Source organism: Symphalangus syndactylus, chromosome 13 (assembly GCF_028878055.3).
Source record: "Symphalangus syndactylus isolate Jambi chromosome 13, NHGRI_mSymSyn1-v2.1_pri, whole genome shotgun sequence".
Lineage (NCBI taxonomy): Eukaryota > Metazoa > Chordata > Mammalia > Primates > Hylobatidae > Symphalangus > Symphalangus syndactylus.
Window position 1 is genome coordinate 21,155,013 of NC_072435.2, and position 26,611 is coordinate 21,181,623.

A 26,611-nucleotide genomic window follows, 5' to 3' on the forward strand; every position below is an offset into this window, starting at 1 on the left:
TCATTAGAGAATACTCCCTACATCCTTCCTCACTGATGGGACTGCCACTATGACCTGAAGAGTGTTCCTCTTAAATCTGCCACGGTCCACAGGCCAGCCACTGGCTGATGGATAGCTTTCACTTGGATCCCTTCCCTGAACTCCACGTGTCTGTCTCTTGCTGTGCACCTAACACCACCACCAAGAAGTCCCAACATGAGACTCCACATTGTGAAGGCCTAACTCCTGGACTTTGGTTTCCTATTCTGCATGTAAGGAGCTTGGAAGTGGCCACTCTATCACAATAGCAAGTAAAGAGTTAAACAGACTGAAAAATGGACAATTCTTCTAGGATCCACACAGGAAAGATAAGGGCACAGGACACACCGCTGCCCACAAGATTGGAGAGACAAACAAGGGAATACAGGGGAATCAAGGCTCACAGGAGCAGAAACTCATGAAAGGAAACCATCATGCGAGCCAGTGCCAGGTTAGGAAAACCCAATCTATAATGCATAAATTGCTGGAAGGTCTGTGTGGACAATTCTGTGAGCTGAAAATTCAAGAGGCACTCAGTGATAGGGGCCCCCCACAATCTTGCAATATTTACCTCCAGGAACTTAACCAAGTTCTCATGGTGAATACTGGAAAAAAAAATCTCCTTGTGCTTCCAGCAGAGAGGGGAAAATGAATCATTTTAAAATATGCCATAGCAATGTGTTCCTCTAAACAAAGCCTGCCCTTGGGAGACAACAGTTAACCAGAGCCTAACCTATCTGGGGGAAGGGAAATAACCAACTACAACCCACTCTAGTATTCCTCTTCCACATAATGGGACAGAAAAAGCATAACAAAACACAATTTAGAAACACGTGAATTTCAGTCAAGAGGAAGAGGCTCACTAAAACACTGAGACCTAACTGCGGGACTTAAAATGCTTCCTCTGCCCGCTGACACACCTCACCACCACATTATTAAAGGCCTATTTACAGCAATTCCTTTTACTGAGCTCATCATGTCTAGCTATCAAGAAAACATCACAGGCACTTTGGGAGGCCGAGGCGGGTGGATCACCTGAGGTCAGGAGTTTGAGATCAGCCTGGCCAATGTGCAGAAACCCTGTCTCTACTAAAAATACAAAAAGTAGCTGGGCGTGGTGGCGGGCGCCTGTAATCTCAGCCACTCGGGAGGTTGAGGCAGTTTCCAAAAAGATACAAGAATCCTTAGCACATACATGCCTAACCACAGAGCATCAAACTATATGAGGCAAAAACTGACAGATCTTCAAGGAGAAACAGATCAATCCACCATCATAATTGAAGTCTTCCACACTCTTCTGTTACTGACAGATAAAGTAGGCAGAAAACCAATAAACTTAGCTGAATTCAACAACACCGTCAATCAACTGGACATAATCACCATCTTTAGATTACTTTGTCCAACAAGAACAGAATACACACTGTTCTGAAGCTCACACGGAATATTCAACAAGACAGACCATATTCTGGGCCTGTTTTATAAATCTTTAAAACTTCCTATTTTCCTGATGCTTCAACATCCCCAATACATTATGAGCAACCCACCCTGCTGACCAGGTACCCAGCATGCTAAGACTGGTCCCTGTCACAACCTCCCCTTCTTTTCGTCCTTTGACTGTGACTGAATGACATTCAAACACAGTAGGAAAGGCACCTGCCCACAGGTCCTTGCTCTCCCTCTTGGCTCCCTGCCTGCTTGGTTGAGTCCACTCCCTGAGAGCTCCTTCGTATGGCTCCATGCATGGTTTGCTGTGCCACCCTCTATGAGGACCTATGAATATAATAAATCCTTTATGCCTCTCAGAGTTTCATTTCCATGGCAGTGCTGGAATGATCCTAGAGACCCCACGAAGGGCACTTACTCCCCAGTTTACAATACACAGTCATAAAACACATCTTAATAAATTTAATAGAAATAATACAATGTCTGCTCTGCAATCACAATGGAATTCAACTAGAAAGCAGTAATGGAAAGAGAGCTGGCAAATCCCAAAATACCTGGGAGATGTAAACAAGACTTAACGCATGGAACAAAGAAGAAATACTCAAGATAAATTTAAAGATATTTTGAACTAAATGACAATGAAAACACAACTTAAGAATTTGTGAGATGCAGTGGAAGCAGTGCTTAGAATAAAATGTATAGCACTGAATACGTATACAGTCGTCCCTGCTCTTAGCCACAATTTTGTTTTCCATGGTTTCACTTACCACTGGTTAACTGTGGTCTGAAAATATTACATGGATAATTCCAGAAATAAACAACCCAAAAATTATAAATGACGTGCTTTCCTGAGTAGTGTGATAAAATCTTACACTGTCCCACGCTGTTCTGCCCAAGACGTGAATCATCCATTTGTCCAATAGATCCATGCTGAATACACTACCTGCCTGTTAATCACTATGTGGCCATCTTGGTTATCATATCAACTGTCTCATTATCACAGTGCTTGTGTTCAAGTAATGCTTATTTTACTTAATACCTCCAAAGCACAAGAGCGATAATACCAGCCATTCAGATATGTAAAAGACAACCTGTGAAGTACTTCCTTTAAGTGAAAAGGTGAGAGTTCTTAACAAGAAAAAAAATATTGTACTCTGAGTTTGCTAAGATCTACAAAAAGGACAAATCATGTATCTGTGAGACTGTAAAGAAGGAAAAAGAGACTCATGTTAGTTCTGTCACAGCTCAAACTGCAAAAGTTTTGGCCACAGTGCACAGAGACTTGCAGTTCCCTATATATGCCCATATCATTCTCATCTCTAAGCATTTGGACATGCTGGCGCCTATGCCCAGGAAACCTTTCATCACTTCACCCTATTGGATGCAGAAATGGGAACATCTCTGTATAACTCCTGACCCTGATTAATCATCCTGGGCCTGAGGTGACCCCAGGGACCAAAGATGAAGGAAAAAGAGTCCCAGGACATCAGTGTTACCTGCATCTGTGGGCCAGAACCATGGCTTTAGGGAACAGGGCCAGTGAAGACCTGGGACTTCTTCCACTACCTGTGATGGTTTCACAAACTCTTCTGCTACCATGGGAATCTGTAGGAAGAGGGAGGCTATGAAATAAAGGTGTTCAAGGTGGCATTTACAAAGGGTAAGTTGCTCTTGCCAACTGTGTGACACTAGACAAAGACCTAACCTCTCTGAGGTTGCCTTCATCTGTAAAATGGAAACACCTAATGGTGGCTATCTCGTAGTGCTATTGTAGGCATCAAACTCATTCATACGTGTCCAATGCTAAGATTTAGCTAGTACTGACTATTGCACTAAGATTTCTGTAAACATTTTTAAAAATTTTGGTGTTTCTTACTTGCCATTTAAGTCTTTATGTGAATGTGATATCTTTTCAAATTATTAGAGGCTTCTGTGATTCTTTGACAATAAATATGTAGTGTCTTTTCCCACACCATTCTCTGATTCTGATACCAACTAGGTGTCCTACAATTCAATCCTATTCTAACACTAACTACCTGGAGTTGCAGCTAAACCAACAGGTTTAAGGGCTCAGTCATACAAAACTGCCCTCACTTCATATGCCAATTGCAAGCCAATGTCCAGACCACCGTAATTCTCTCCACTTGGCTACAAATTTGGGGGCTGCCATGACCTCTCTCCTTACGTTCAATAATTTGCTAGAACCACTTACAGAACTCAGGAAAATACTTTACTTATGTTTACCAGTTTATGATAATGGATGTAACTCAGGAACAGCCAAATGGAAGAGATGCATATGGCAAGGTACTGGGAGAGGGGGTAAGGCAGAGTACTTCCATGCTCTCTTATGTCACTCTCCCAGCAATTCCAAGTGTTCACAACCTTGAAGCTTCTAGAACTCATTGTTGAAGATTTTATATAACCTAATCTCCAGATCTCTGCTCCCCTCCCTGGAGGCCACAGGTGGGGCTTAAAGTTCAAATTCTGTAATCACTTGATTTGTCTGGTGACTGACTCCACTCTGAGCCTATCTAGAGACTCCACCCTGTCTGCTCACCCTAAGCCATCTCATAAAACTCAAGTATAGAAGTCTTCCCATTTCAGCTGTTTTGCTATTTGCAGTTTCAGTTACCCACATTCAACTTCAGTGTGAAAATTATAAGTATTAAATTTCAACTTCAGTCTGAAAATAGTAATATTAAAATTTTAATATTAAATATTAAAATTCCAGAAATAATTCATGTTTTAAATAGTGCACCATCCTTTATTTATTTGTTTATTTATTTTTGGAGACGGAGCCTTGCTCTGTCACCCAGGCTGGAGCGTAGTGGCGCAATCTCAGCTCACTGCAAGCTCCGCCTCCCGGGTTCACGCCATTCTCCTGCCTCAGCCTCCCGAGTAGCTGGGACTACAGGCGCCCACTACCATGCCCGGCTAATTTTTTGTATTTTTAGTAGAGACGGGGTTTCACCATGTTAGCCAGGATGGTCTCGATCTCCTGACCTTGTGATCTGCCTGCCTCAGCCTCCCAAAGTGCTGGGATTACAGGTGTGAGCCACCGTGCCGGACAACAGTGCACCATTCTAAGTAGTGTGAGGAAATCTCACTCTATCGAGTTTAGTCCCTTCTTCATCACAAGAAGGGTGAATAGTACAGTAAGATAGATACCACATTCACATAACGTTTTTTATAATTTAACTTTTGCTTTTTTATTGTCTCAACTGCAGTTACATAACTTTAACTTATAAAGTATATTATAATTGTTCTATATTATTTCCAGTTATTATTGTTCATCTCTTAGAGTGCCTAATTTATAAACTGGATTTTATTATAGGTATGTAGTCTAGGAAGAAACATAGTATACATAGGTTGGGTACTATCTACAGTTTCAAGCCTCCACTGGGAGTCTTGAAAAGTATCCTCTGAGGATAAGGGGGAACTACTGTTCAGACAGCCATTGTTCAACGTATAGCCTATTGCTTCTAGACTACAAACCTGTACAGCAAGTTACTATACTGTCAGCAACTGTAACACAGTGATAATTATTTGTGCATTTAAACATTTATAAACTTAGAAAATGCAGTTTGCCTCCTGATCAGAAAGAAAGAAAATGAAAAGGTACAATAAAAATATGGTATCATAATCTTATGGGACCACCGTCATTGATGTGGTCAACATTGTTGTTATGCGGTCCATGACTTATCACAAGACACTTTTCACTGAGGAAATTACAACGATTTTAGGAATTCTGTGCCAGGAAAGCATGACAAAAAACAAACATTTATTTTTTATTAGAGCACAGAGTTATAGTGACATTTTAATCGGTTAACTAATTGCTTGCATAAATTTAATTTGTTAAGTCTATACAGTCTAAACTTGTATTTTCCTGGGAGAGCTGCTCTTGCTGGGCTTGGGCTGCTCCGCTAGTCTGGCTGACCTTTTTCTGGCTCCACATAGAGTGAACAGTTCGCCAAGTCTTCTGAATGGTGATTCTACACAGTGTCCCACCCTCAAATCCCTCCTATGCAGTGTGTATTCCTTACACATTCCCTTTGGAAGTACCCCTGGAACCCCATGGCCCCCCTATCTGCAAGCAGTTTCGCCAAGGCCGACCCACGCTTTCCCAGCCTCCAGCCTCAGCCCTTCCTCTCTTCATCTCAAAGTAAAACCTTAAGATTTCCCGTCTAAATTTAAGGCTTGGCCTGAGTCTAGGCCCCAGCCTGCCACCATTTACACGTCACTGAGTCAGTCTCCTCCCATGAATTTTCTACTTATGATTCCAACTGCCCATGTAACAACTTCACTCTGTGGCAGTTTAGAAACACCACGTCCAAAATTCAACTCCTACTATCTCCCTGAAACCTGCTCCCTCACCAGATTTGTCAACTCTTCCAGATGTTCAGGTAAAAGAAAAACTTGGGATCATACTTCATTCCCACTTTTGCCCATAGGCACAAATGATGCAGCAGAAAATCCTGCTGGCTTTACCTTTAAGATTCTTATTACTTAGGTCCCTTCAGCAACCCGTCTGGTCCAGAAGCCACCATAATCCTCCTGGAGTCTACTACAGCAGTCTCCTCACCAGTATCCCTGCGTCCACCCTCATCACTCCGTTAACAGTCTGTTTTCTCCACTCATTGCCTTTGAAATATTTTTTCAGACCCTCACTCAGATCGTGTTCTCCTTTAGTTCACAACCCTCCGTGGCTCCCAAAGACTCAGAATTAAAAGCCCGGCTGCTCAGGCTGCCATGGCAGCCGTGCCTTCTTCTCCTCATTCTCTCTGCTCCCTGCAGACAAGGGTCCGCCCCCAAGTTCCCGAATGCTCGCGACCCCGGCGCACCTCCCAGGCTCTGCGCATGCAGCCCCCACGGTACGCAACGCTCTCCCTTCTTCACCTCACCGCCCGTCAGCTCTGAGGACCCCACCCAGAACTCTTCGTTGTCCCGGAGAAGGGGCCTGAACTGCAGAGACCCACGCAGGTGACCCCAAACCGGTGCCTGAGGACCCAGGTGAGGATCCGAGGACTCCGCTCTCACCTGCGGCGTATTCACTAACGCTGCGGCAGCCATGGGACTTTGGGCGGGGCGGGGCCTGGAGAGGCGCGCGCGGTAAAGCTCGGGATCCGGCGTGCGTGCGGTGGCAAATCGCTGGGCGACGCTCAGACCGAGACCAGGCAAGCTTCTCTGCAGGCGGACACCACCTCCACCAGTTTCCGGCTCCAGTTACCTGGCCCGGACCCAGCGAGCCGGAAACGCCAAGCCGGCGGACGCATTCGCAGGCAGCAAAAATGACCACCACCGGAACGACGCCGGAGGAATCTGGCGTATTGCGCACTTACGGAGGTGCCCCTTTCCTGGGCAATGATTGGTTCAAGGCCCCGGCACGCTCGGCGCACAGTATTCTGGGTGGTGTAGTTCCTACCACGCCGCAGTCCGCGGCGCCATGAGGACTCAATCCGAGAGAGAGGACAAAGGAAAAAACCCATCAAACTAGGGTCAGCAAAGCCTATTACACACACATGATAAAAGAATACGATTTGATCTTCATTTCTCAACACGAAAGTTGACATATATTACATACAATACATTAAAAATGTTGACAATTGAGAATTGACGCAGCCCTTACTTTTTTTTCTTTTTTTAATGTAGAAACTATAACCAAAAATAAAATTCAAAGGCCTCCCAACTATCTGAATGGACCCCTCCTCTCAGCATTATAGAGTTAACCTGAAAATCTAGTTCAGGCCATGACGGAAGAGAGGGTTGGACATGCCTCATTCTACCCCTACAGCAATAACATCAGCATAGACCTTAAGTCTGATAAGAAACATTTACAATCTATTTCTCTGGAACTTGCTACCTGCAGGCTTCATCTGTATGATAAAACCTTGGTCTCCAACCAAGGTGATCACTAACAGTGGGGTCAGCATCCTCTTATCCTGCACGTTTGTGTTTATTCTGTTTTTTTGCCCTCAAATGTTAGTGACTTAAATTACATAATGTATCTATTATCATAAGTGGAACTGAAATGAGATTGCAAAAACATTATATCTTCTTTTTCTTTTCTTTTTTTTTTTTTTTGACAGAGTCTCACTCAGTCACCCTGGCTGGAGTACAGTGGTGCAATCTCTGCTCACTGCAACCTCCACCTCCCAGGTTCAAGCGATTCTCCTGCCTCAGCCTCCCGAGTAGCTGGGACTACAGGCATGCACCATCACCCCCGGATAATTTTTGTATTTTTAGTAGAGACAGGGTTTCACCATGTTGGCCAGGCTGGTCTCGAACCGGCCTCAAGTGATTCGCCTGCCTTAAAGTGCTGGGATTACAAGCATAAGCCACCATGCCTGGACTTTTTTCCTCATATTTAGCAATTAGCTTTTGTTGCTACCCATTGTCTTCATTTCTCTTTAGTTTTTAATTGTTTATAATTTTGATATTTTATAATTACTTGAGAAAGGTTAGAAAAATTACCATTTAGATTGGAGTCATATTAAATAAGACACCTATATTGTAAAAATATCTTTATGAACGTAATCTTTGGCTATAGTGTTGTAACCGAGCAAGTTATAGAGAAACGCCACACTCTGAGACTAATTCTGGAGTCCTTTTATTGTCAGCGACCGAGAGACAGCTAGAGCTCAAAATTCTCTTGGCCCCGAAGAAGGGGCGGGATTTCTTTTTATACCTTGATGTAAATAGGGGAGGGGGAGTTTAGCTGAAGCAATTTTTACAGACGCAGAACAGGCAAAAAGTTAAAAGATAAATGGTTACAGAAACAGTTACAGGAAAATAAACAGTTCCAGGTGCAGGAGCTTAATTATCACAAAGTGATAAATGCAGGGGCTTTGGGTACCATTAGCTGAGGGCATTCCTAGGAGCTGCTAGTACAGCTTGCCTCAGTGTCTTATCAGTAAGTGCATTCCTGGATGTGCTTGGAGTCAGCCTGCACTAGTTATGTCCTTAAGGGAGGGGGATAAGGGGGCTGCAAGCGAAGAAACAAAAGTGGAGTTTGTTCGGCTCTCTCAGCTAAGAGAGACAATCAGGTTAAAACAAGGTAAGGCATCACAATCGTTTGTCTCCACTATTATTTGTTTCTGATACTTTTTTTTTTTTTGAGATGGAGTTTCGCCCTTGTTGCCCAGGCTGGAGTGCAATGGCATGATCTCGGCTCACTGCAACCTACACCTCCCAGGTTCAAGCGATTCTCCGGCCTCAGCCTCCCTAGTAGCTGGGATTACAGGCATGTGCCACCATGCCCAGCTAATTTTGTATTTCTAGTAGAGACGGGATTTCTCCATGCTGGTCAGGACGGTCTCGAACTCCCAACCTCAGGTGATCCGCCCACCTCAGCCTCCCAAAATGCTGGGATTACAGGCGTGAGCCACTGCGCCCAGCCATGATCCTCATATTTTAAGAGTTTTACGGGCCGGGCGTGGTGGCTCATGCCTGTAATCCCAGCACTTTGGGAGGCACAAGGTCAGGAGATCGAGACCATCCTGGCTAACATGGTGAAACCCTGTCTCTACTAAAAATACAAAAAATTAGCTGGGCATGGTGGTGGGCGCCTGTAGTCCCAGCCACTGGGGAGGCTGAGGCAGGAGAATGGCGTGAACCTGGGAGGCAGAGCTTGCAGTGAGCCAAGATTGTGCCACTGCACTCCAGCCTGGGCGACAGAGTGAGACTCCGTCTCAAAAAAAAAGAGTTTTACATTGTGCTTCTATATTTCCTTAAAATTATCTAATTTTAGTGTAATATTGCCAAATTTTAAGAGGCTTATTTTTTCAATGTATCAATAGCAATACATTTTGCCAACACATGATTATGGATGTGACTTTTACAAGTTTTTGTGTATATTTTTGCCTTGTATATACCCACATAATTTTTAGTTGAAAATGTATATAGACATAATCGATGATTTACATGCAACTGTAAAAAAAATACTGAAAGATCCTGTGTATACATTATATTATCTAGTTTCTCCAGGATAACATTTGCAAGACTATATTATAAAATCAAAACAACGATATTGATAATGATCCTCTCCAATGTTCTCATTCAGATTTCATCACTTTTACTTATATTTAGTTGTGTGTGTGTGTGTGTGTTCACATATGTGTCTAAGTTTTAAAACCACATGAAGGCTTTTAAAAAAAAAAATCTTGCCTGCATTGGCAATAATGCTGACACACAATCAAGCTTGCTTTTTTGTTCATTTCACCTTTCATTGCATGGATTTTTCAAATTTCACCTTGATTTAATATTGTATAAAAATTATGTACTGGCCGAGCACTGTGGCTCACACCTGTAATCCCAGCACTTTGGGTGGCCGAGGCGGGCAGATCATGACGTTAGGAGATCGAGACCATCTTGGCCAACATGGTGAAACCCCATCTCCACTAAGATACAAAAAATTAGCTGGGCGTGGTGGTGGGCACCTGTAGCCCCAACTACTTGGGAGGCTGAGGCAAGAGAATCACTTGAACCCGGGAGGCAAAGGTTGCAGTGAGCTGCAATTGTGCCACTGCACTCCAGCCTAGCAACAGAGCGAGACTCCGTCACAAAACAAAACAAAACAAAACACCCAATATTTAAATTTATAAAAAGACAAAGGTATAACAGAAGAAAATTGTATAAAGTATCAGTTCTGTCCCTTTTCTCTGTTAGCACTCTGTCCTTTTATATGTTTTTACTTGCTTCAAAAAATATGTATACAATCCTGGAATGTGAATTTTTCAATGCAAAATATACCCTGGAAAAACTCCATTAAGTCAGTTCTGCAATAATGCAATGTACGCATTCCTGAAAAACATGGAATTATGCAAAATACAAAATAAAATCACAGGGCTTATGGAAACACAAAATATCATCTGTGAAAGATAAAATATAGAAGTATACTAAGTAAGACAACACAATGTTACACATGTAAAATATTTAATAAATAAATATGATAAATATGGCACTTTACTTAAAAAGCCTGAATTTTGCCTGTGAAAGTGGGAGTCAAGGGCTGCAGCTTGTGAGTTACTGTGAAGTGGTGGTAGGAGAATTACATAAAATCAGATGGAAAGTGTAACGCTAATATGGATGGGTTTAGCTCACACCATAGGGTGAACTGACATTACCAGATTTTCAAATTGTGTCCTTGTATGAGTTTTTATATTCCTACATAACTTATTTTAGCTAGGTAGAGTTTTCTGCATTCATCTCATCTTTCCTGCAGACAAAGCAACCAGGAACAATCACAAAATTTGTGTTGTGTTCAAGGTGTTTCCTAATTTTTCAATGGTGTTGGAAAAATCCTGAAACAATACTGATGGGACAGATATACAGAGATCTTTACTAATCTCTAAAGTCGTGGCGATCTATTATGCAGTTTTGCTATCATTCATTCACCCAGACTCTTGTAGGTGGACACTGAAGTTATTTGCAATGCAGTTTTGCAGGAACTGCCTTTGGGCAAATAACCGTAAAGTGTCAATGCTCAATTAAAGTGGGAAATATGCAATAGTATAAGCACAGAAAAGTACTCTTTATGGTGATGGTAAGACATCTATGTTTTTTTTCCTACTTATTCTTCTGACTTTAACTGAAATCAACACATTCTAGATACTGAGGCAATTGAGTTTGAAAAGTTGAAATCCTCCTTGCTCAGACTGGAATTGGGATCCTGGGAAATTCCTCACTCCTTTGTCTTTACAGCTTCCCTTTTCTCACTGGACAGAAGTTGAGACCCACAGACCTGATTCTCAACCAACTAACCTAAGCCAACTGCTTGGTCCTTTTCTACAAAGGGATACCTCAAACAATGGAGGCCTTTGGGTCAAAATGTTTCCTGGATGATGCAGGATGTAAACTTTCTTTTATTATTACAGAGTAGACACAGGGGTTTCCTTCAGCAGTATCTGCCTCCTCAATGGCTTCCAAGCCATTAACCTCAACCCCAGTATATGGAGGTGGATGGAGCTCAAGATTAGATACCCAAAGTTCATTGGCTTCTCTTGTTTCTTGTGCTGGATTTTGCATCTCTTGATGAACACATGTATTCTTAAAATAGTGACTGGTCCATTGAACAGGAAAAACCTTAATGAAGAAATAAATTACAGAGTCTGTTCCTGTGCAATTCAAGACAGATTTGGCTTACTCTATGCAATCACATATTTTTCCCCTGACTTTGTGAGTTTGGTTTTCATGGTCCGGGCCAGTGGCTCCATGGTCTTTGTCCTGCACGGGCAGAAGCGGCGAGTCCAACACATTCACAGTCATAGACTCTTCTCCAGACTTTCCCATGAGACCAGAGCCACATACACTATCCTAATCCTGGTCTGCTCTTGTTCACCTTTTATTCAATCTATAGCATGTTAACTTTAGCATGACTTTAGCTGCAAACCCAGGCCATTGGATGGTGAACATCTCTGTTCTGTTGGCCTCATGTTTCACAGCATTCAACTCCTTTGTGCTTATCAGCAGTGACACCCGGGTCTCTTGGTTCTGCTTTGCCTGTAGGACCAGGACAAGTTGATTTTGTAATCTGATTACAGTGCTATGAGTCTGTTTTCTTCATGGCATGTAATCATTCATTTCCATATTTGTTAACATGTAGCAAACTATTAAATGGTAGAAATTTTGGATGCAATGGCATATAACACCAGTTATATTCCTGCCCACATGGTGGACCTTATAATAGAACTAAAAATGACTATCTCAATTATACAAAGATTAGCCAATCTAATTATGTTAGGGTCTTCAGAAAAGAAGTTCAGGAAATTTTGAAATAGTGTTACAGAAGTAAAATTTTAACTTTAGAGAATTATGAGAAATCTCTCACTTTTATGAAGACACATGGAAAATTTTTAAAAATATACATTTTGAAACATAATTGGGTCCAATTCTCTCTGACAGAGGGAAAATCACCTAGAATGATCCCATATGGCCTTAAGGAGTTGGAAGAAATTGTATGTGTTTGGAACGTAGACAGATAGTAGAGTAGCAGAATAGGAATCTAGAAATGAAGTTTGTAGGTGCACTCTTAGGACACTTAAATGCTTAGAAATCTGAGCATTTGTTTAAAGAAACTGACAAATCCATGAGCTACTTCAATCTGGGTTAAAATATCAGTTGTCCTTATTAAAAATTATTTTTAAAAATATTTAATTTAAAAGTTTAGTTAATAATACCTTAAATTTTATAGATTGAATATTAATTAATCTTTCAAGAAAAAGCATTACTTTCTAATGGCTGGCTTTAAGTTTCTAATATTTACAAAATGCTTTTCTGTTTGTTTTACACAAATGACCAAATTCAAAAGAGAAAAAAAGCTCTGTTGAAAGTTCTATTTTCTGCTAGTACATTAATCATATTGTTTACTTATAGCATTTTTATTTTATAATTTAATATGTGAAAATTTCTGGTGAATCATGCAAGTTCCTTGTATTTATCTATATAACTTCTATAATTATAATCTGTATTATGAAATGCCAATAGTGTTACTTTCTATAGCAAATTTATGAACCCTTAAATCTTACTTAATTCAGTCCCAGCACTTTGGGAGGCCAAGGCTGGCAGATTACTTGAGATTGGGAGCTCAACACCATCCTGGCCAACATGGTGAAACCTTGTCTCTACTAAAAATACAAAAATTAGCTGGGCGTGGTGCCATGCACCTGTAATCCCAGTTACTAGGGGGAGTGTGAGGCAGGATAATCACTTCGACCTGGGAAGTGGAAGTTTTAGTGAGCGGAGACGGTGCCACTGCACTTCCGCCTGAGCAGCAGAGTGAGACTCCATCTCAAAAAATTAAATGAATGAGGGCTGGGCGCGGTGGCTCACGCCTGTAATCCCAGCACTTTGGGAGGCCGAGGCGGGCGGATCACAAGGTTAGGAGATAGAGACCATCCTGGCTAACACGGTGAAACCCCGTCTCTATTAAAAATAAAAAAATTAGCCGGGCGCGGTGGCGGGCGCCTGTAGTCCCAGCTACTCCGGAGGCTGAGGCAGGAGAATGGCGTGAACCCAGGAGGCGGAGCTTGCAGTGAGCCAAGATCGCGCCACTGCACTCCAGCCTGGGCGACAGAGCAAGACTCCGTCTCAAAAAAACAAAAACAAAAACAAAAACTAAAACAAAACAAAACAAACACAAAAAAAATTTAGCCGGGCGTGGTGGCAGGCGCCTGTAGTCCCAGCTACTCAGGAGGCTGAGGCAGGAGAATGGCGTGAACCCAGGAGGCGGAGCTTGAAGTGAGCAGAGATCGTGCCACTGCACTCCAGCCTGGGTGACAGAGCCAGACTCCGTCTCAAAAGTAAATAAACAAATAAATGAATGAATAAATCTTACTTCATTCAAACGTTGTCACATTTATTCTTATTTGTGTTTTTCTAAAAGTTCACATATTCTCTAAATATCTTTCATTTATTTTTAAAGAGTAATCTGCAAAGCATTATTATCCTTCATGTTACCTTAATTTGCACCAGCTTTAAAGTGAATAATCAGGTAGGTACTTTACGTATTGCCTGTTTAAAATATAAATGAATATCTGCATTAAATATAATTTAGTGGAATACTGATATTGACTTATTATATTGACCTTTCTGCTATTTTTAAACAACTTTCTTGAAGTATTGTTTGATATTCTAGGAGAAATTCCATCTCTTTTAGTTAGCTTGCAATATTTAGTTCTGAATTTCAGAAAGCTACCCAAAGAATCCATAATATGGAAAATATTGCTTCCTTCTTTGCATGTGTTTATCTAGTTATCAGAAAGTTTGAAGTAATCATTCTTGTTGTGATGCATGAGTAATTACTCAGAGTAAGACTTGAAATAATTTAAGTCTCTATTATTTCTGTTCATTTGGTTCTTGCCATTCTTGTAACATTGTTTTCACATATTCTAGCCCCACCATAAATATCTCACTTCAGACCCTGATATTAATTATCCTTAGATATCTCTATATTGTGGTTCATGTGACACTATCAGGAATATTTTTGCTATATGCTTGATAGACTTATTGTTGCTGTTTGGCCCCAAAATTCCTTCCTCAGCAGAGGAGTTCAGTAATGCCCCAGAGTCAGGACACTTTCTGCCCCGAATCTCTTCTTTCCTTTACAGCAGAAACTTCAATGCTTCCTGTCATAGCTGGAAGGCCATGTAGCCTAGTGCCACATATGTGAGGGGGGAATCTTGGTGCATTTAGGGAAATTGTTGGTAAACAAGAATTCCAAAGAGAAACCTATGACTCATTTTCTACGTAAAGGCAATTATTTTGTCATCCTCTTCTATGGAAATGTACCATGAAACTGTAATGCCTGTGATCCATGTTGTCACATCCCCAGGTAGGAGACCAACCCAAAGAGACACAAATGAACAGAAATTTACTGAGGAAGCTCTAAGGGCCCCTGAAGTGTAGGTCATGCAGAGGTTTTTGTTTTTTTTTTAAACCCAGAATTACATGCTCTATCCATATTGTTATGAGTCACCTCTTATCAGTCCTACACTCTAGGCCACATGTGGCACATATAGCTACATACCACCATCTCTATCAACCTGAGGGATTTCTGGTGAAAAAGAATATGAAGATGAAGGTAAAGATAAAGATAAAGATGCAAAGGGACGAGGAGCAGGAAGAGAAAGAACAGAAGAAGGAAGAGGAACACGAGGAAGAGGAGGAGTAGGACCAGGATGACAAGAAGCCACCGCTAGACTTAAAAGACAAACATCTCTCCAAATGAAGATATGCCACTGAGAATTAAGCAAGAGTACAAAATGCAAAGATGAGCAAAATCTATGTTAGAATACAGAGCACTAGAAATCACAAATTCTAGGAGTTAGAACCCATTGGTGGATGAAGGGGATTTTGATTATTGATTGTGGTGCTAGTTTAAGATATATGCTGATATTGAGAATACTCACTGGGTTGTGATGTGTTTGCTTTAATGAATGCATGTGTATCATGCAAGTCTGCCACTTCTCTCCATATTTGTTCTTCACTTTAGCCCAGTTGTCACTTCTGCATCCTCAGGTCACTTAACCTTCATGAGTTTTCTATGAAATCTTCCAATTTACTAATTTAAACCTTCCCTACCATCCTTACTATTCCCTGAGTTCTAGATTCATTTTTCCAATTTTTTTCCTGACCTTCCAATTTGCCTTTGTGATAGATATTTAAATGTGCTCCAAAATGAGCAGTTTTCTCAGCTTTTATCACCAAGTCTCTCAGTCACTTTTGTCTCTATGAATAACACTATCATCTTGCTATTTGCTTTTATTTTCCAAAAAATGCAGCCATTTTTATCCTTAATTTACCATTTTTCCTGACCATTTAACCCATGTTCCAGCAAGTTCTATCCTAAAAATTAACCCAAAATAATTCATAGACATAAATGTAAAGCCAAAAACCATACAACTTTTTTTTTTTTTTTTTTGAGACAGAGTCTTGCTCTGTCGCCCAGGCTGGAGTGCAGTGGCTCGATCTTGGCTCACTGCAAGCTCCGCCTCCTGGGTTCACACCATTCTCCTGCCTCAGCCTCCTGAGTAGCTGGGACTACAGGCGCCCGCCACCATGCCTGGCTAAATTTTTTTTGTATTTGTTTTGTTTTGTTTTTGTTTTTGTTTTTTTGAGACGGAGTCTCGCTCTCTCGCCCAGGCTGGTGTGCAGTGGCACAATTTCTGCTCACTGCAAGCTCTGCCTCCTAGGTTCATGCCCTTCTCCTGCCTCAGCCTCCCGAGTAGCTGGGACTACAGGCACCCGCCACCACACCCGGCTAATTTTCTGTATTTTTAGTAGAGACAGGGTTTCACCGTGTTAGCCAGGATGGTCTCGATCTCCTAACCTAGTGGTCCGCCCACCTCGGCCTCCCAAAGTGCTGGGATTACAGGCATGAGCCACTGTGCCCTGCCAAACCATACAACTTCTAGGAGATAATGGAGGAAAATCTTTGTGATCATAGTGAAGCAAATATTTCTTAGATAAAAACACCAAACAAGACCGTAACAGGAAAATTAAGAAATTAGATTTTCTCATAATTAAATCAATGCAACGCTCTTCAAAATATCGTTACAATAAAAAGAGCTACAAATGATTAGCATAAAGTATCTACAAATGACACAACTAGTAATGAATTTGTCTGCAAAATATATATCTAATTTCTTAGATAATAGGCCGCGCCCAGCCTAAAATTTTTTAACCAAATACTAATCATTTTTATTTATCTTGTAACATAAACCATTAAGTTATATGAATAAGCAAAGTCTCAGTTATGGTTAGAGCTCTCTCACTTCGCCAGGCGCAGTGGTTCACGTCTGTAATCCCAACACTTTGGGGGGCCGAGGTGGGTGGATCACCTGATGTCAAGAGTTCAAGACCAGCCTGGCCAACATAGTGAAAGCCTGTCTTTACTAAAAATACAAAAAATTGGCCTGTCATGGTGGCAAGCGCCTAAAATCCCAGCTACTTGGGAGGCTGAGGCAGGAGAATTGCCTGAACCCGTGAGGTGGAGGTTGCAGTGAGCCGAGATAAGGGCATTGTGCTCCAACCTGGGCAACAAAAGCAAAACTCCTTCTCAAAAAAAAAAAAAAAACACATAAAAAGGAATCTCTTGCTCAATTAAAATGTTTTGTGGTACTGTGAGAAAATGCTAAATCATTTTTACCATATCTATCGTTGTGAAAATATAATTCTGACAAAATATGATTTTAAAACATGTAAATATGGTACTCATGAATTTTTTTCGGTGTTGGAGTCTCCTCCTGACTGGGTTGTTTCCATTCTCTCCACTGCTTTTTCTATATAAACGCAAATAAATAGAAGAAAGATTTTTTTTTTTTTTTTTTGAGACAGAGTCTCACTCTGTCACCCAGGCTGGAGTGCACTGGTGTGATCTCAGCTCACTGTAAGCTCCGCCTCCTGGGTTCACACCATTCTCCTGCCTCAGCCTCCCAAGTAGCTGGGACTGCAGGTGCCTGCCATCACGCCGGGCTAATTTTTTTTTTTTTTTTTTTTTAGACAGAGTCTCGCTCTGTCACCTAGGCTGGAGTGCAGTGGCACGATCTCAGCTCACTGCAAACTCTGCCTCCTAGGCTCACACCATTCTCCTGCCTCAGCCTCCTGAGTAGCTGGGACTACAGGCACCCGCCACCACGCCCAGTAATTTTTTGTATTTTTAGTAGAGATGTGGTTTCATTGTGTTAACCAGGATGGTCTCGATGTCCTGACCTTGTGATCCACCCGCTTCAGCCTCCCAAAGTGCTGGGAATAACAGGTGTGAGCCACCGCGCCTGGCTGTTTCTGCTTTAAGTCAGGTCATATTGATTCAGCAACAGTCTAAGGCCTTTCTCCAGTCTAAACTTTCTGGTGTTGAATAGGGTTAGGCCTTTGGCTGAGGCCTTTTACCATATTCACTACATTGTCCACTCTGTGAACTGTCCAGTGTTGAATGAGTTTGGAGGTGTAGCTAATGGATTTCCATTTGTAACCCTCAAGACTTTTTTACAGTGTTAACTTTCTGGTGTTGAATGAGGTTGAAACGCCAGCTAAAGGATTTCCCACAATCATTGTATTTCTCCAGTGTGAATCCTTCGATGTTTAACAAGACTGGAGCTGTGGCGAAAAAATTTCCCACATTCCCTGCACTCATAAGGCTTTGCTCCAGTGTGAACCCTCTGATGTTTAACAAGGCTGGAATTCTCACTAAAGAATCTCCCACATTCATTGCACTTAAAAGGCTTTTCTCCAGTGTGAACTTTTCGATGTTGCATGAGGCTTGAGCTTTGGCTAAAAAATTTCCCACATTCCCTGCACTCATAAGGCCTTTCTCCAGTGTGAACACGCCAATGATTGATAAGGCTGGACTTGTGGCTATAGAATTTTCCACATTCAGTGCACTTATAAGGTCTTTCTCCAGTGTGAACTCTCTGATGTTTCATGAGGCTGGAGTTGAAACTAAACAATTTTCCACATTCACTGCACTCATAAGGTCTTACTCCAGTGTGGATTCTGTGATGCTGAACAAGTGTGGAATTATGCCTGAAAGCTTTTCCACATTCACTGCATGTAAAAGGCTTTTCTCCAGTGTGAACTCTCTGGTGTTGAATGAGGTCAGCATTACGGCTAAAGGATTTTCCACAATCACTACACCCATAAGGCCTTTCTCCAGTGTGAACTATTTGGTGTATAAAAAGGTTGGACTTATGGCTAAATAACTTCCCACATTCACTGCATTCATAAGGCTTTTCCCCAGTGTGTAGTCTCTGGTGCTGAACAAGTAAATATTTCTGACCAAAGGCTTTCCCACATTCACTGCATTTGTAATGCCTTTTTCCAGCATGAAAGGCCTCCCTACTTTTGTAGCTCCTATGTGACTTCTCTCCCGTGTGAGTCACCTGGTGCTTGAGAACACCTGAGCTGGTCGGGAGATCCTTCCCAACCTCCCTGCTTTGCAAGAACTTCTCTGATAGGTGAACTTTGCAACTCCTCAAAACTGGGACCCTGCCCTCTTGTCTTTTTAAGGGTTTCTCTCCACAGTACTGCTTCTGGTGTTGCTGAACGTTTGAACTGAGCACTTCTACAGAAGCACTCTGCTCAGGAGCCTCCTCAGCCTCGGCTCCATGCCAACAACCTGAAAGAAGAGAAATGTTGATGAAGTAAATGTAGTCTTTGGTGTGAGAAGGCAGCACTCTCACACATGTGTCTGACACACATGGTAATTAGTGTGTGGGACTGCTTGCAGAATGAGGGGGCTAGCACTTGGTGGGGAAGGGCCTGCTGTGCAGTGCTGAACCTGGCTAGTTCACAGATTTGGGGAGGCCTCATGAGCACCAAGAATGCAAGGATGTGGTGTAGCACAAGGAGGAGAGGCAGAGTCCCCAACACAATCCTCTGCAAATGGCTTTCCACAGGGTTTTGGCTGCTGGAGACATAGGAACACGGCACAGAAGGTTATGTCCAGGTCCAGAAAAAACCAACTGCAGGATGGGCGTGGTGGCTCATGCCTGTAATCCCAGCACTTTTGGAGGCCAAGGCGGGTGAATCACGAGGTCAGGAGATCGAGACCATTCAGGCTAACATGGTGAAACCCAGTCTCTACTAAAAATACAAAAAATTAGCTGGGCACGGTGGCGGGCGCCTGTAGTCCCGGCTACTCAGGAGGCTGAGGCAGGAGAATGGCATCAACCTGATAGGCGGAGCTTGCAGTGAGCCAAGATCACGCCACTGCCCTCCAGGCTAGGCGACAGAGCGAGACTCTGTCAAAAAAAAAAAAAAAAAAAAAAAAAAAAAACCAACTGGAACAAAATAGTTGGTGTCCAAGGACTGTGCAAGGATAAGCGCCCACCTCACCACACATTCAGTGAAAGCCACTGCTGAAAGGTGCTGCTGAGGATTGGGTGAAACATGGAGGACAGAGAGGTGTGGAATGGCCCCGGGTTAATGATCAGAATAGATATAAATGGGTGACTGAGTAAGAAAAGATAGAAATCAGCGACGACCCCTTGCCTTGGTATCAAAATATCTGGGCCCACTGGAAAGACTCCTGGTATGATATGAACCCATCCCCGAGTTCACACCTCCCTGAGCTCCACCCACCAAGTACCTCTCGGCGTGGCTGAAGTCACAACTTCCCAAGCAGGCATGAAGGGCTCCTCCCATGACTCCAGCTGGGTTATTTCATGGGTCTTGGAAGATGCAAGTCCTAAGGAAAACGACAGGTGAGTGGCAGCACTGAGCCAGAATGACTTATCCCATCATGGACCACAGGAAAGAAAACAAAATAGTACAGAAAGAACCTTGGAGGAGGGTCTCACAGGAACAACCCAGTCAAACAGCAATCACATTGGTGACTCAATTGCTGGCACAGACAGACACCCAGGTATGTTGGCTAGAGGAGGCAGGCAGAACGTAGGGGAATAGAACTACCACAGATCTGCACAGTGTCACCAGGCCACAGAGAGGCCACCAGGGGTAAGATCCATCAAGCTGACTGCAAGACTCCTGACCCCTAAACCCTTTCCTGCACAGCTCTGGGGCAGCTCGGGGAGAGAAGGTGGTAGTATACACAGCCCGGGCCTATTACAATAGCTACTTCAGGATACTGGAGAAGGAATGAGTGCCCACAATTCAGCTTCGGGAAGAACAGACCTCTCCCTAGGAAAAGGAGAAAGAGCCGAGCCCAGCTCAGGATGCTGGGGTGGGGTGTGAGAACCTTACCCAGAGAGGCCAGAAGCGAAAAGTTCTCCAGCATCACATTGCGGTAGAGGAGCTTCTGAGCCTCATCCAGCAACCTCCATTCCTCCTGAGAGAAGTAGACAGCCACGTCCTCAAAGGTCACATAGCCCTGCTAAGATGGAGAGAGTTGAGTTTATCCATGGTCTCCTTATTGGGGAATTTAGGCATCCCCCTAAACATCCACCTTTGCTCACCCTCTTCCTTAATCCCCATCTCAGAAGACAGACCCTGCCCCAGAGCCACTGATGCCCACTCTCTCCTCATGCTCCCACTGAGCAACAATAGGCAAGTAGGCAGATAAAGTCCATCTCAGCTCTGGGCAGGTATGCAGAGTCCTACTCTTCTCTTGCCAGACAACTCACCTTGGATCCCCCAGATTGTGTTTCCCAAATACAATCAAATTTGTGTCAGTGTTCTCCCTGAAGCACCCAATACAAGGTCCCTGGGGACATCTGTTTACACTCACTAGAATGTGCACATACTCTGTACCACAACCACTGCCCCCTACACCATCTTATGTGCCTCCCCTAGCGTCACCACATTCTAGCCTACACGTGGCATCCAGAGAGCACTCACCAAATGCAATCAGAACTCCATCCCATCCCAGACTCCCAGTGGCACTGACTACCAGGGGCAACCCTCAGCCCCACTTTGAAGGCCTCTCTACTGGGCTCTTTTTGTTGCTTCACCTTCAGCTACTTGGAATTGCACGCATATCTGGACACCTTTGGCACTCTTCCATTTCTGTGTTGAAAAGCTGTTTCTGCCCAATGTCAGCCTTCCTCTGACTCTTATTAGAATCGCAGGCCAGGCCAGGCATGGTGGCTTACGCCTGTAATCCTGCCACCTTTGGAGGCCAAGGCAGGTGGATCACCTGAGATCAGGAGTTCGAGACCAGCCTGACCAACATGGAGAAACCCCGTCTCTACTAGAAATACAAAATTAGCTCGGCATGGTGGCGCATGCCTGTAATCCCAGCTACTCGGGAGGCTGAGGCAGGAGAACAGCTTGAACCCGGGAGGCGGAGGTTGCCGTGAGCCGAGATCTTGCCATTGCACTCTAGTCTAGGCAACAAGAGTGAAATTCCATCTTAAAAAAAAAAAAAAAAAAAAAAAGCCCACGTCTCCCAAACCAGGCCCAGCAATTCTCCCAGATGACCTCATTTGATCTTGAGCTAATCCAGCAGCCTGAGAAACTCCCCGGGTCCCAGGTAAGAACAAAAGCCTTGTGATCCCACAGTTGGATGAATAAGCAGCAGTGCCTGCCCTCCTGTCATCTTACCTCATTATAGCTTCATCTTCATGTCCATCTCATGTCTATCCCCACAGGAACTTTGGCCACTAGTCAGACCCTCCTCACCCCTACATCCCTTTTCCCATGGCCACCATTCTCCCTCATGTCATTGTGAAGCCCACCACTCCCATCCAGGTATCCAAGCAAGAGACCCAGTTCTTGGCCCCTATACATTCTCCCTTATTACCTAATGGCATTACCAATAGGACCTCAAGATGCTCCCTCCTAAATCTGCTCCACTGCTCCATTTGGTCCACACACCAACTGTATCGTGTGGGTTTCCAATCTGAAACCTTCACCTGAACTCCAGACTTCTCTGTCGAGGTGCCCACTCAATGAATCCACTCAAGGGTCTCTGGAACATCTCATATCAACGTGGCCAAAACCTAACTTAATTATTCCCACTGAAAATTACTCTTACCATTAACCTCTTTCTCCCACCCTACACTTTAGAAAATCTGCTCGTATCTACTTAAAAAACACAGACTCTGGCTGGGCGCTGTGGCTCACGTCTGTAATCCCCAGCACTTTGGGAGGCCGATGCGGGCGGTTCATGAGTTCAGGAGATCGAGATCATCCTGGCTAACATGGTGAAACCCCGTCTCTACTAAAAATACAAAAAAATTAGCCAGGCGTGGTGGCAGGCGCCTGTAGTCCCAGCTACTCGGGAGGCTAAGGCAGGAAAATGGCATGAACCAGGAGCTTGCAGTGAGCCGAGATCGTGCCACTGCACTCCAGCCTGGGCCACAGAGCTAGACTCCATCTCAAAAAAAACAAAAAACAAAACAAAACAAAACAAAACACAGACTTCAACCACATCTCCTACGTCCACAGCCACCACTCTGGTCCAGCACTCACACAGACTACTGTAGTAGCCTCTTTGCTGGACTCCCAGCCTCTACCTTTAACCCTACAGGTGTTCTCAATAGCAGAAAAAGCTTGTTAAGATTGGGCCGTAATCCCTGCGTAGCCTTCTCCATTATCCTTCCCGATATTCAGGAACAAACAAACAAACAAACAAAAATACAAAGAATGGAGGCTCAGGTCCTCAGCCAACCACTTCAGGTCTGCCTTATACCTGCTGATGCTTCCCCCAGTCATAATGGAGATCTAAGGTTGCCTAAGCATTCCCAGCTCAAACTCACCTCCATGTATTTTCTAATGTTGATCACTATGCCTTCTAAACCTCCTGTCACTGGTTGCCAGAAATGAGAACCTCTCCATATAACATATAATCTGGGCCGGGCGTGGTGGCTCATGCCTATAATCTCAGCACTTTGGGAAGCAGAGGCGGGCGGATCACCTGAGGTTGGGAGTTTGAGACCTGCCTGACCAACATGGAGAAACCCCGTCTCTACTAAAAATACAAAATTAGCTGGGCATGATGGCACGTGCCTGTAATCCCAGCTACTTGGGAAGCTCAGACAGGAGAATCGCTTGAACCTGGGAGGTGGAGGTTGCAGTGAGCCGAGATTGTGCCATTGCACTCTAGCCTGGGCAACAAGAGCTAAATTCTGTCTCAAAAATAAATAAATAAATAACCAGAAGTTTGGGAGGCCGAGGCAGGCGGATCACAAGGTCAGATCAAGACCATCCTGGCTAACATGGTGAAACCCCGTCTCTACTAAAAATACAAAAAATGAGCCGAGCATGGTGGCAGGCACCTGTAGTCCCAGCTACTCAGGAGGCTGAGGCAGGAGAATGGTGGGAACCCGGGAGGCGGAGTTTGCACTGAGCCGAGATCGCGCTACTGCACTTCAGCCTGGGTGACAGAGCGAGACTCTGTCTCAAAATAAATAAATAAATAAATAAATAATAATAATATATAGTCTGGACTCAGAACTCTGACTGTATGACCATTTTGCAGGGAACTCAAATGGAAGGGCAGGGAGAATAGCCAGCAAGGAGTCCCAAGACACCATAATTCTGAAGACCATGTAGGTAGGAGTTGAGGAGGGTGAGGGCCTGAGACATTCTCCACTTACCTCCTCATGGTCTGTAAGCAACTCCGCAGTCACAGGAACCTATGGAAAATCAAGGCCATGAGAACCAGACAGTGATGTTGCCAAAGGATCATCCAAGCCCCCTAGTCTAGCCTGGAGTCAGGTGTGCCTGACTATCTGCAATCTGGGCTTTGGTTCTTAGTGATGCCTCTTACCTGTTGTGCGCCCTTGGAAAAACGCTCAACTTCCCTGTGTCTTGGTGTTGCCATCTGCAACATGGCAATAACAATGGTATTCACTCAATAGGACTATTTTTTGTATCAAACTCATTCTTATGTGTCTAGGACTAAGTATCAACTCTTACTGTGCACATAATTAATGCTTCTGTCAACATTTTCAGTGCAAATAAACTGGTAGGTTTTCAAAATGTGGGTTTCTCCTGGGCGCAGTGGCTCAAGCCTGTAATCCCAACACTTTGGGAGGCCGAGGTGGGCAGATCACAAGAGCAGAATTCTGTCTCAAAAAAAAAAAAAGAAAATGTGGGTTTCCTTTTGGCAACCTGCCTGCCTGCTATATACTCCCCTGAAGACCATCCTGCTGAGAGCCCTTCTACTGGAGCAGTTGAACATCCCTCCTGTGCTGACAGCTAGGGAAACTTAGGCACCAAAGGCGCTGCTCCACCAGCCTGGCTGACTTTTCCTTTTCTCCATATGGACTGGACATGACGAACTACTGAGCCTGGAGTGGCAGACCTATGTACTACCCAACACTGCAGTCTCCATCCAGTCCTGGGTGTTCATACTCTATAACCCTCCATTCCTGAAGGCACCAGACAAAACCACTTCGGACCACGAAACTCCAGGCTGTAGAGGCTGCCCCGTCCTACAGGCCCATCTCTCTCTTCCCTCACCTCAGGGACCACCTGAAAGAAAACCTTAAGATTCTCCCTCCTAAGTAGGAGCCCCAGGCCTTCCCGCTGCTCATGTGGACATGACACCTCCACTCTGGGACATCTCAGGATCACCATGCCCCAAACCTACTCCCTGCACAGCCTTCCCCATCTCTATCCTTCCTGATATTCGGGAAAAAAACAAAAATACAAATAAAAATCCAGAGTGGCTCTTCATTCCCTACTTTCTTTCACAGTCACATCTGATGCAACAGGAATTCCCGTCTGTTCAGTTTTTGAAATCCATCCAAGATCTGATCACTTCCCCTCCTCTATGGCCCAGTCCCAGTAGACTCTCCACTAGTCTACTGAATTTACCTACTCACAGGTCTGTCTTCACCCGCCTCACCCCCACCCCAATCTGTTTTGCCTTGAGGGGCCTTTGGCAAACTTTGAGACACAGATCGTGTCACTCTTCTGTCTCCAGTCCTCCGCGGCCACTGTGGCCCCCTCAGGATGAAAGCGCAGCTGCTCGGGCTGTCGCTCGACACGCGACTCGTCCCTTCCCAAGCTGCCCACTACAGACACTAGGAGGCCTCAGGTTCGGGACTCGCTGAGTGCGCCTCACATCTTTGCGAGCCGGGCCCCTTGCCCTCCATTCCCACTCCATCACACTGCGTGTCAGAAACGGGACCCCGCCCACGAACACCCCACAGTTCTGCACCCGGGGACCTGAGCAGGCGGCCCTCACAGGGCTTTAGGATTCGGAAGACGCCGGGAGGACGCGGCGCTCACCTGAGCTGGGTCCCTCAGCGCGGCCGCCGCCATCGGAGCCTATGGGTAGAGCTAGCGGTGAGACAACGACCGAGGAGAGGGCCCAGGCCACCCTGGGCGCCGCCACCGAGCCTTAGACCCGCCTCTGAGCGGCGAGAACACAGCGCGTCGCCACCGCGCTTTCCGGCGCTGGTCGCCTCAGCGAACAACCAGCTTCCGGCAGGCTAAGTTCTCTTGAGGGCAGTGAAAGTGGCCGCCGAAGGGAGACGCCGGAAGTCCCGCCCATTGCTCGTCGCCCGCTCGGGCAGACCTCTTTTCATTGGCCAAGCATCGCGGCTCACGGCGCGGCGCCTTCTGGGCAGTGTAGTTCCCGTGGCTCCAAACTTCGAGGAAGTGGGCATAACTTCGGAGATGGAGATTGGAGATGGTAGATGATGATGGAGATGGAGATGCAGATGATGGAGATGGAGATGGTAGATGATGATGGAGATGGAGATGGTAGATGATGATGGAGATGGAGATGCAGATGATGGAGATGGAGATGGAGATGATGATGGAGATGATGGAGATAGAGATGATGTTGGAGATGGAGATGATGATGGAGATGGAGATGATGGAGAAGATGGAGATGGAGATGATGGAGTAGGAGATGGGGGAGAAATGAGTGTCGAGAACTCTCGGACTCATCTGGAACCTGTTGTAATTGGAGATGGGCCTGGATTTCAGTTTTCCGCAGCTGATACTCCAATCTTTCCTTCTTTTTTTTTTTTTTTTTTTTTTTTTGAGACGGAGTCTCACTCTTTCACCCAGGCTGGAGTGCAGTGGCGCGATCTCGGCTCACTGCAAGCTCCGCCTCCCGGGTTCACACCATTCTCCTGCCTCAGCCTCTCCGAGTAGCTGGGACTACAGGCGCCCGCCACCACGCCCGGCTAATTTTTTGTATTTTTAGTAGAGACGGGGTTTCACCGTGGTCTCAATCTCCTGACCTCGTGATCCGTCCACCTCGGCCTCCCAAAGTGCTGGGATTACAAGCGTGAGC

General features: G+C 44.4%; 2 protein-coding genes across 5 annotated transcripts in view; both read right to left on the bottom strand.

Moving 5' to 3' along the window:
- ZNF549 (zinc finger protein 549) overlaps positions 1 to 6,787 on the bottom strand; it is a 30,130-nt gene extending 23,343 nt beyond the window's left edge. For 2 of the 4 annotated variants that reach the window (XR_008650355.2, XR_010115180.1), the window contains exon 1: positions 6,499 to 6,777. Coding sequence is in view for 2 of the 4 variants with exons in the window: in XM_055239841.2 (XP_055095816.1) it covers positions 6,499 to 6,531 (33 nt within the window). In the remaining 2 variants the exon portion in view is untranslated. Of the gene's footprint in view, positions 1 to 2,957; positions 3,067 to 6,498 lie in introns of all 4 variants that reach the window. The other 2 variants (XM_063615288.1, XM_055239841.2) reach the window with 2 other exon arrangements.
- Positions 6,788 to 8,052: 1,265 nt separating this feature from the next.
- Positions 8,053 to 25,820, bottom strand: LOC129461064 (zinc finger protein 773-like). The gene is given in 6 exon segments (XM_063615365.1): positions 8,053 to 18,014; positions 18,016 to 19,069; positions 20,042 to 20,140; positions 20,656 to 20,782; positions 23,952 to 23,990; positions 25,594 to 25,820. Coding segments are annotated over 6 exon segments (1,437 nt in total). The 5' UTR covers positions 25,627 to 25,820; the 3' UTR covers positions 8,053 to 17,929.
- Between the last annotated feature and the right edge of the window lie 791 nt (positions 25,821 to 26,611).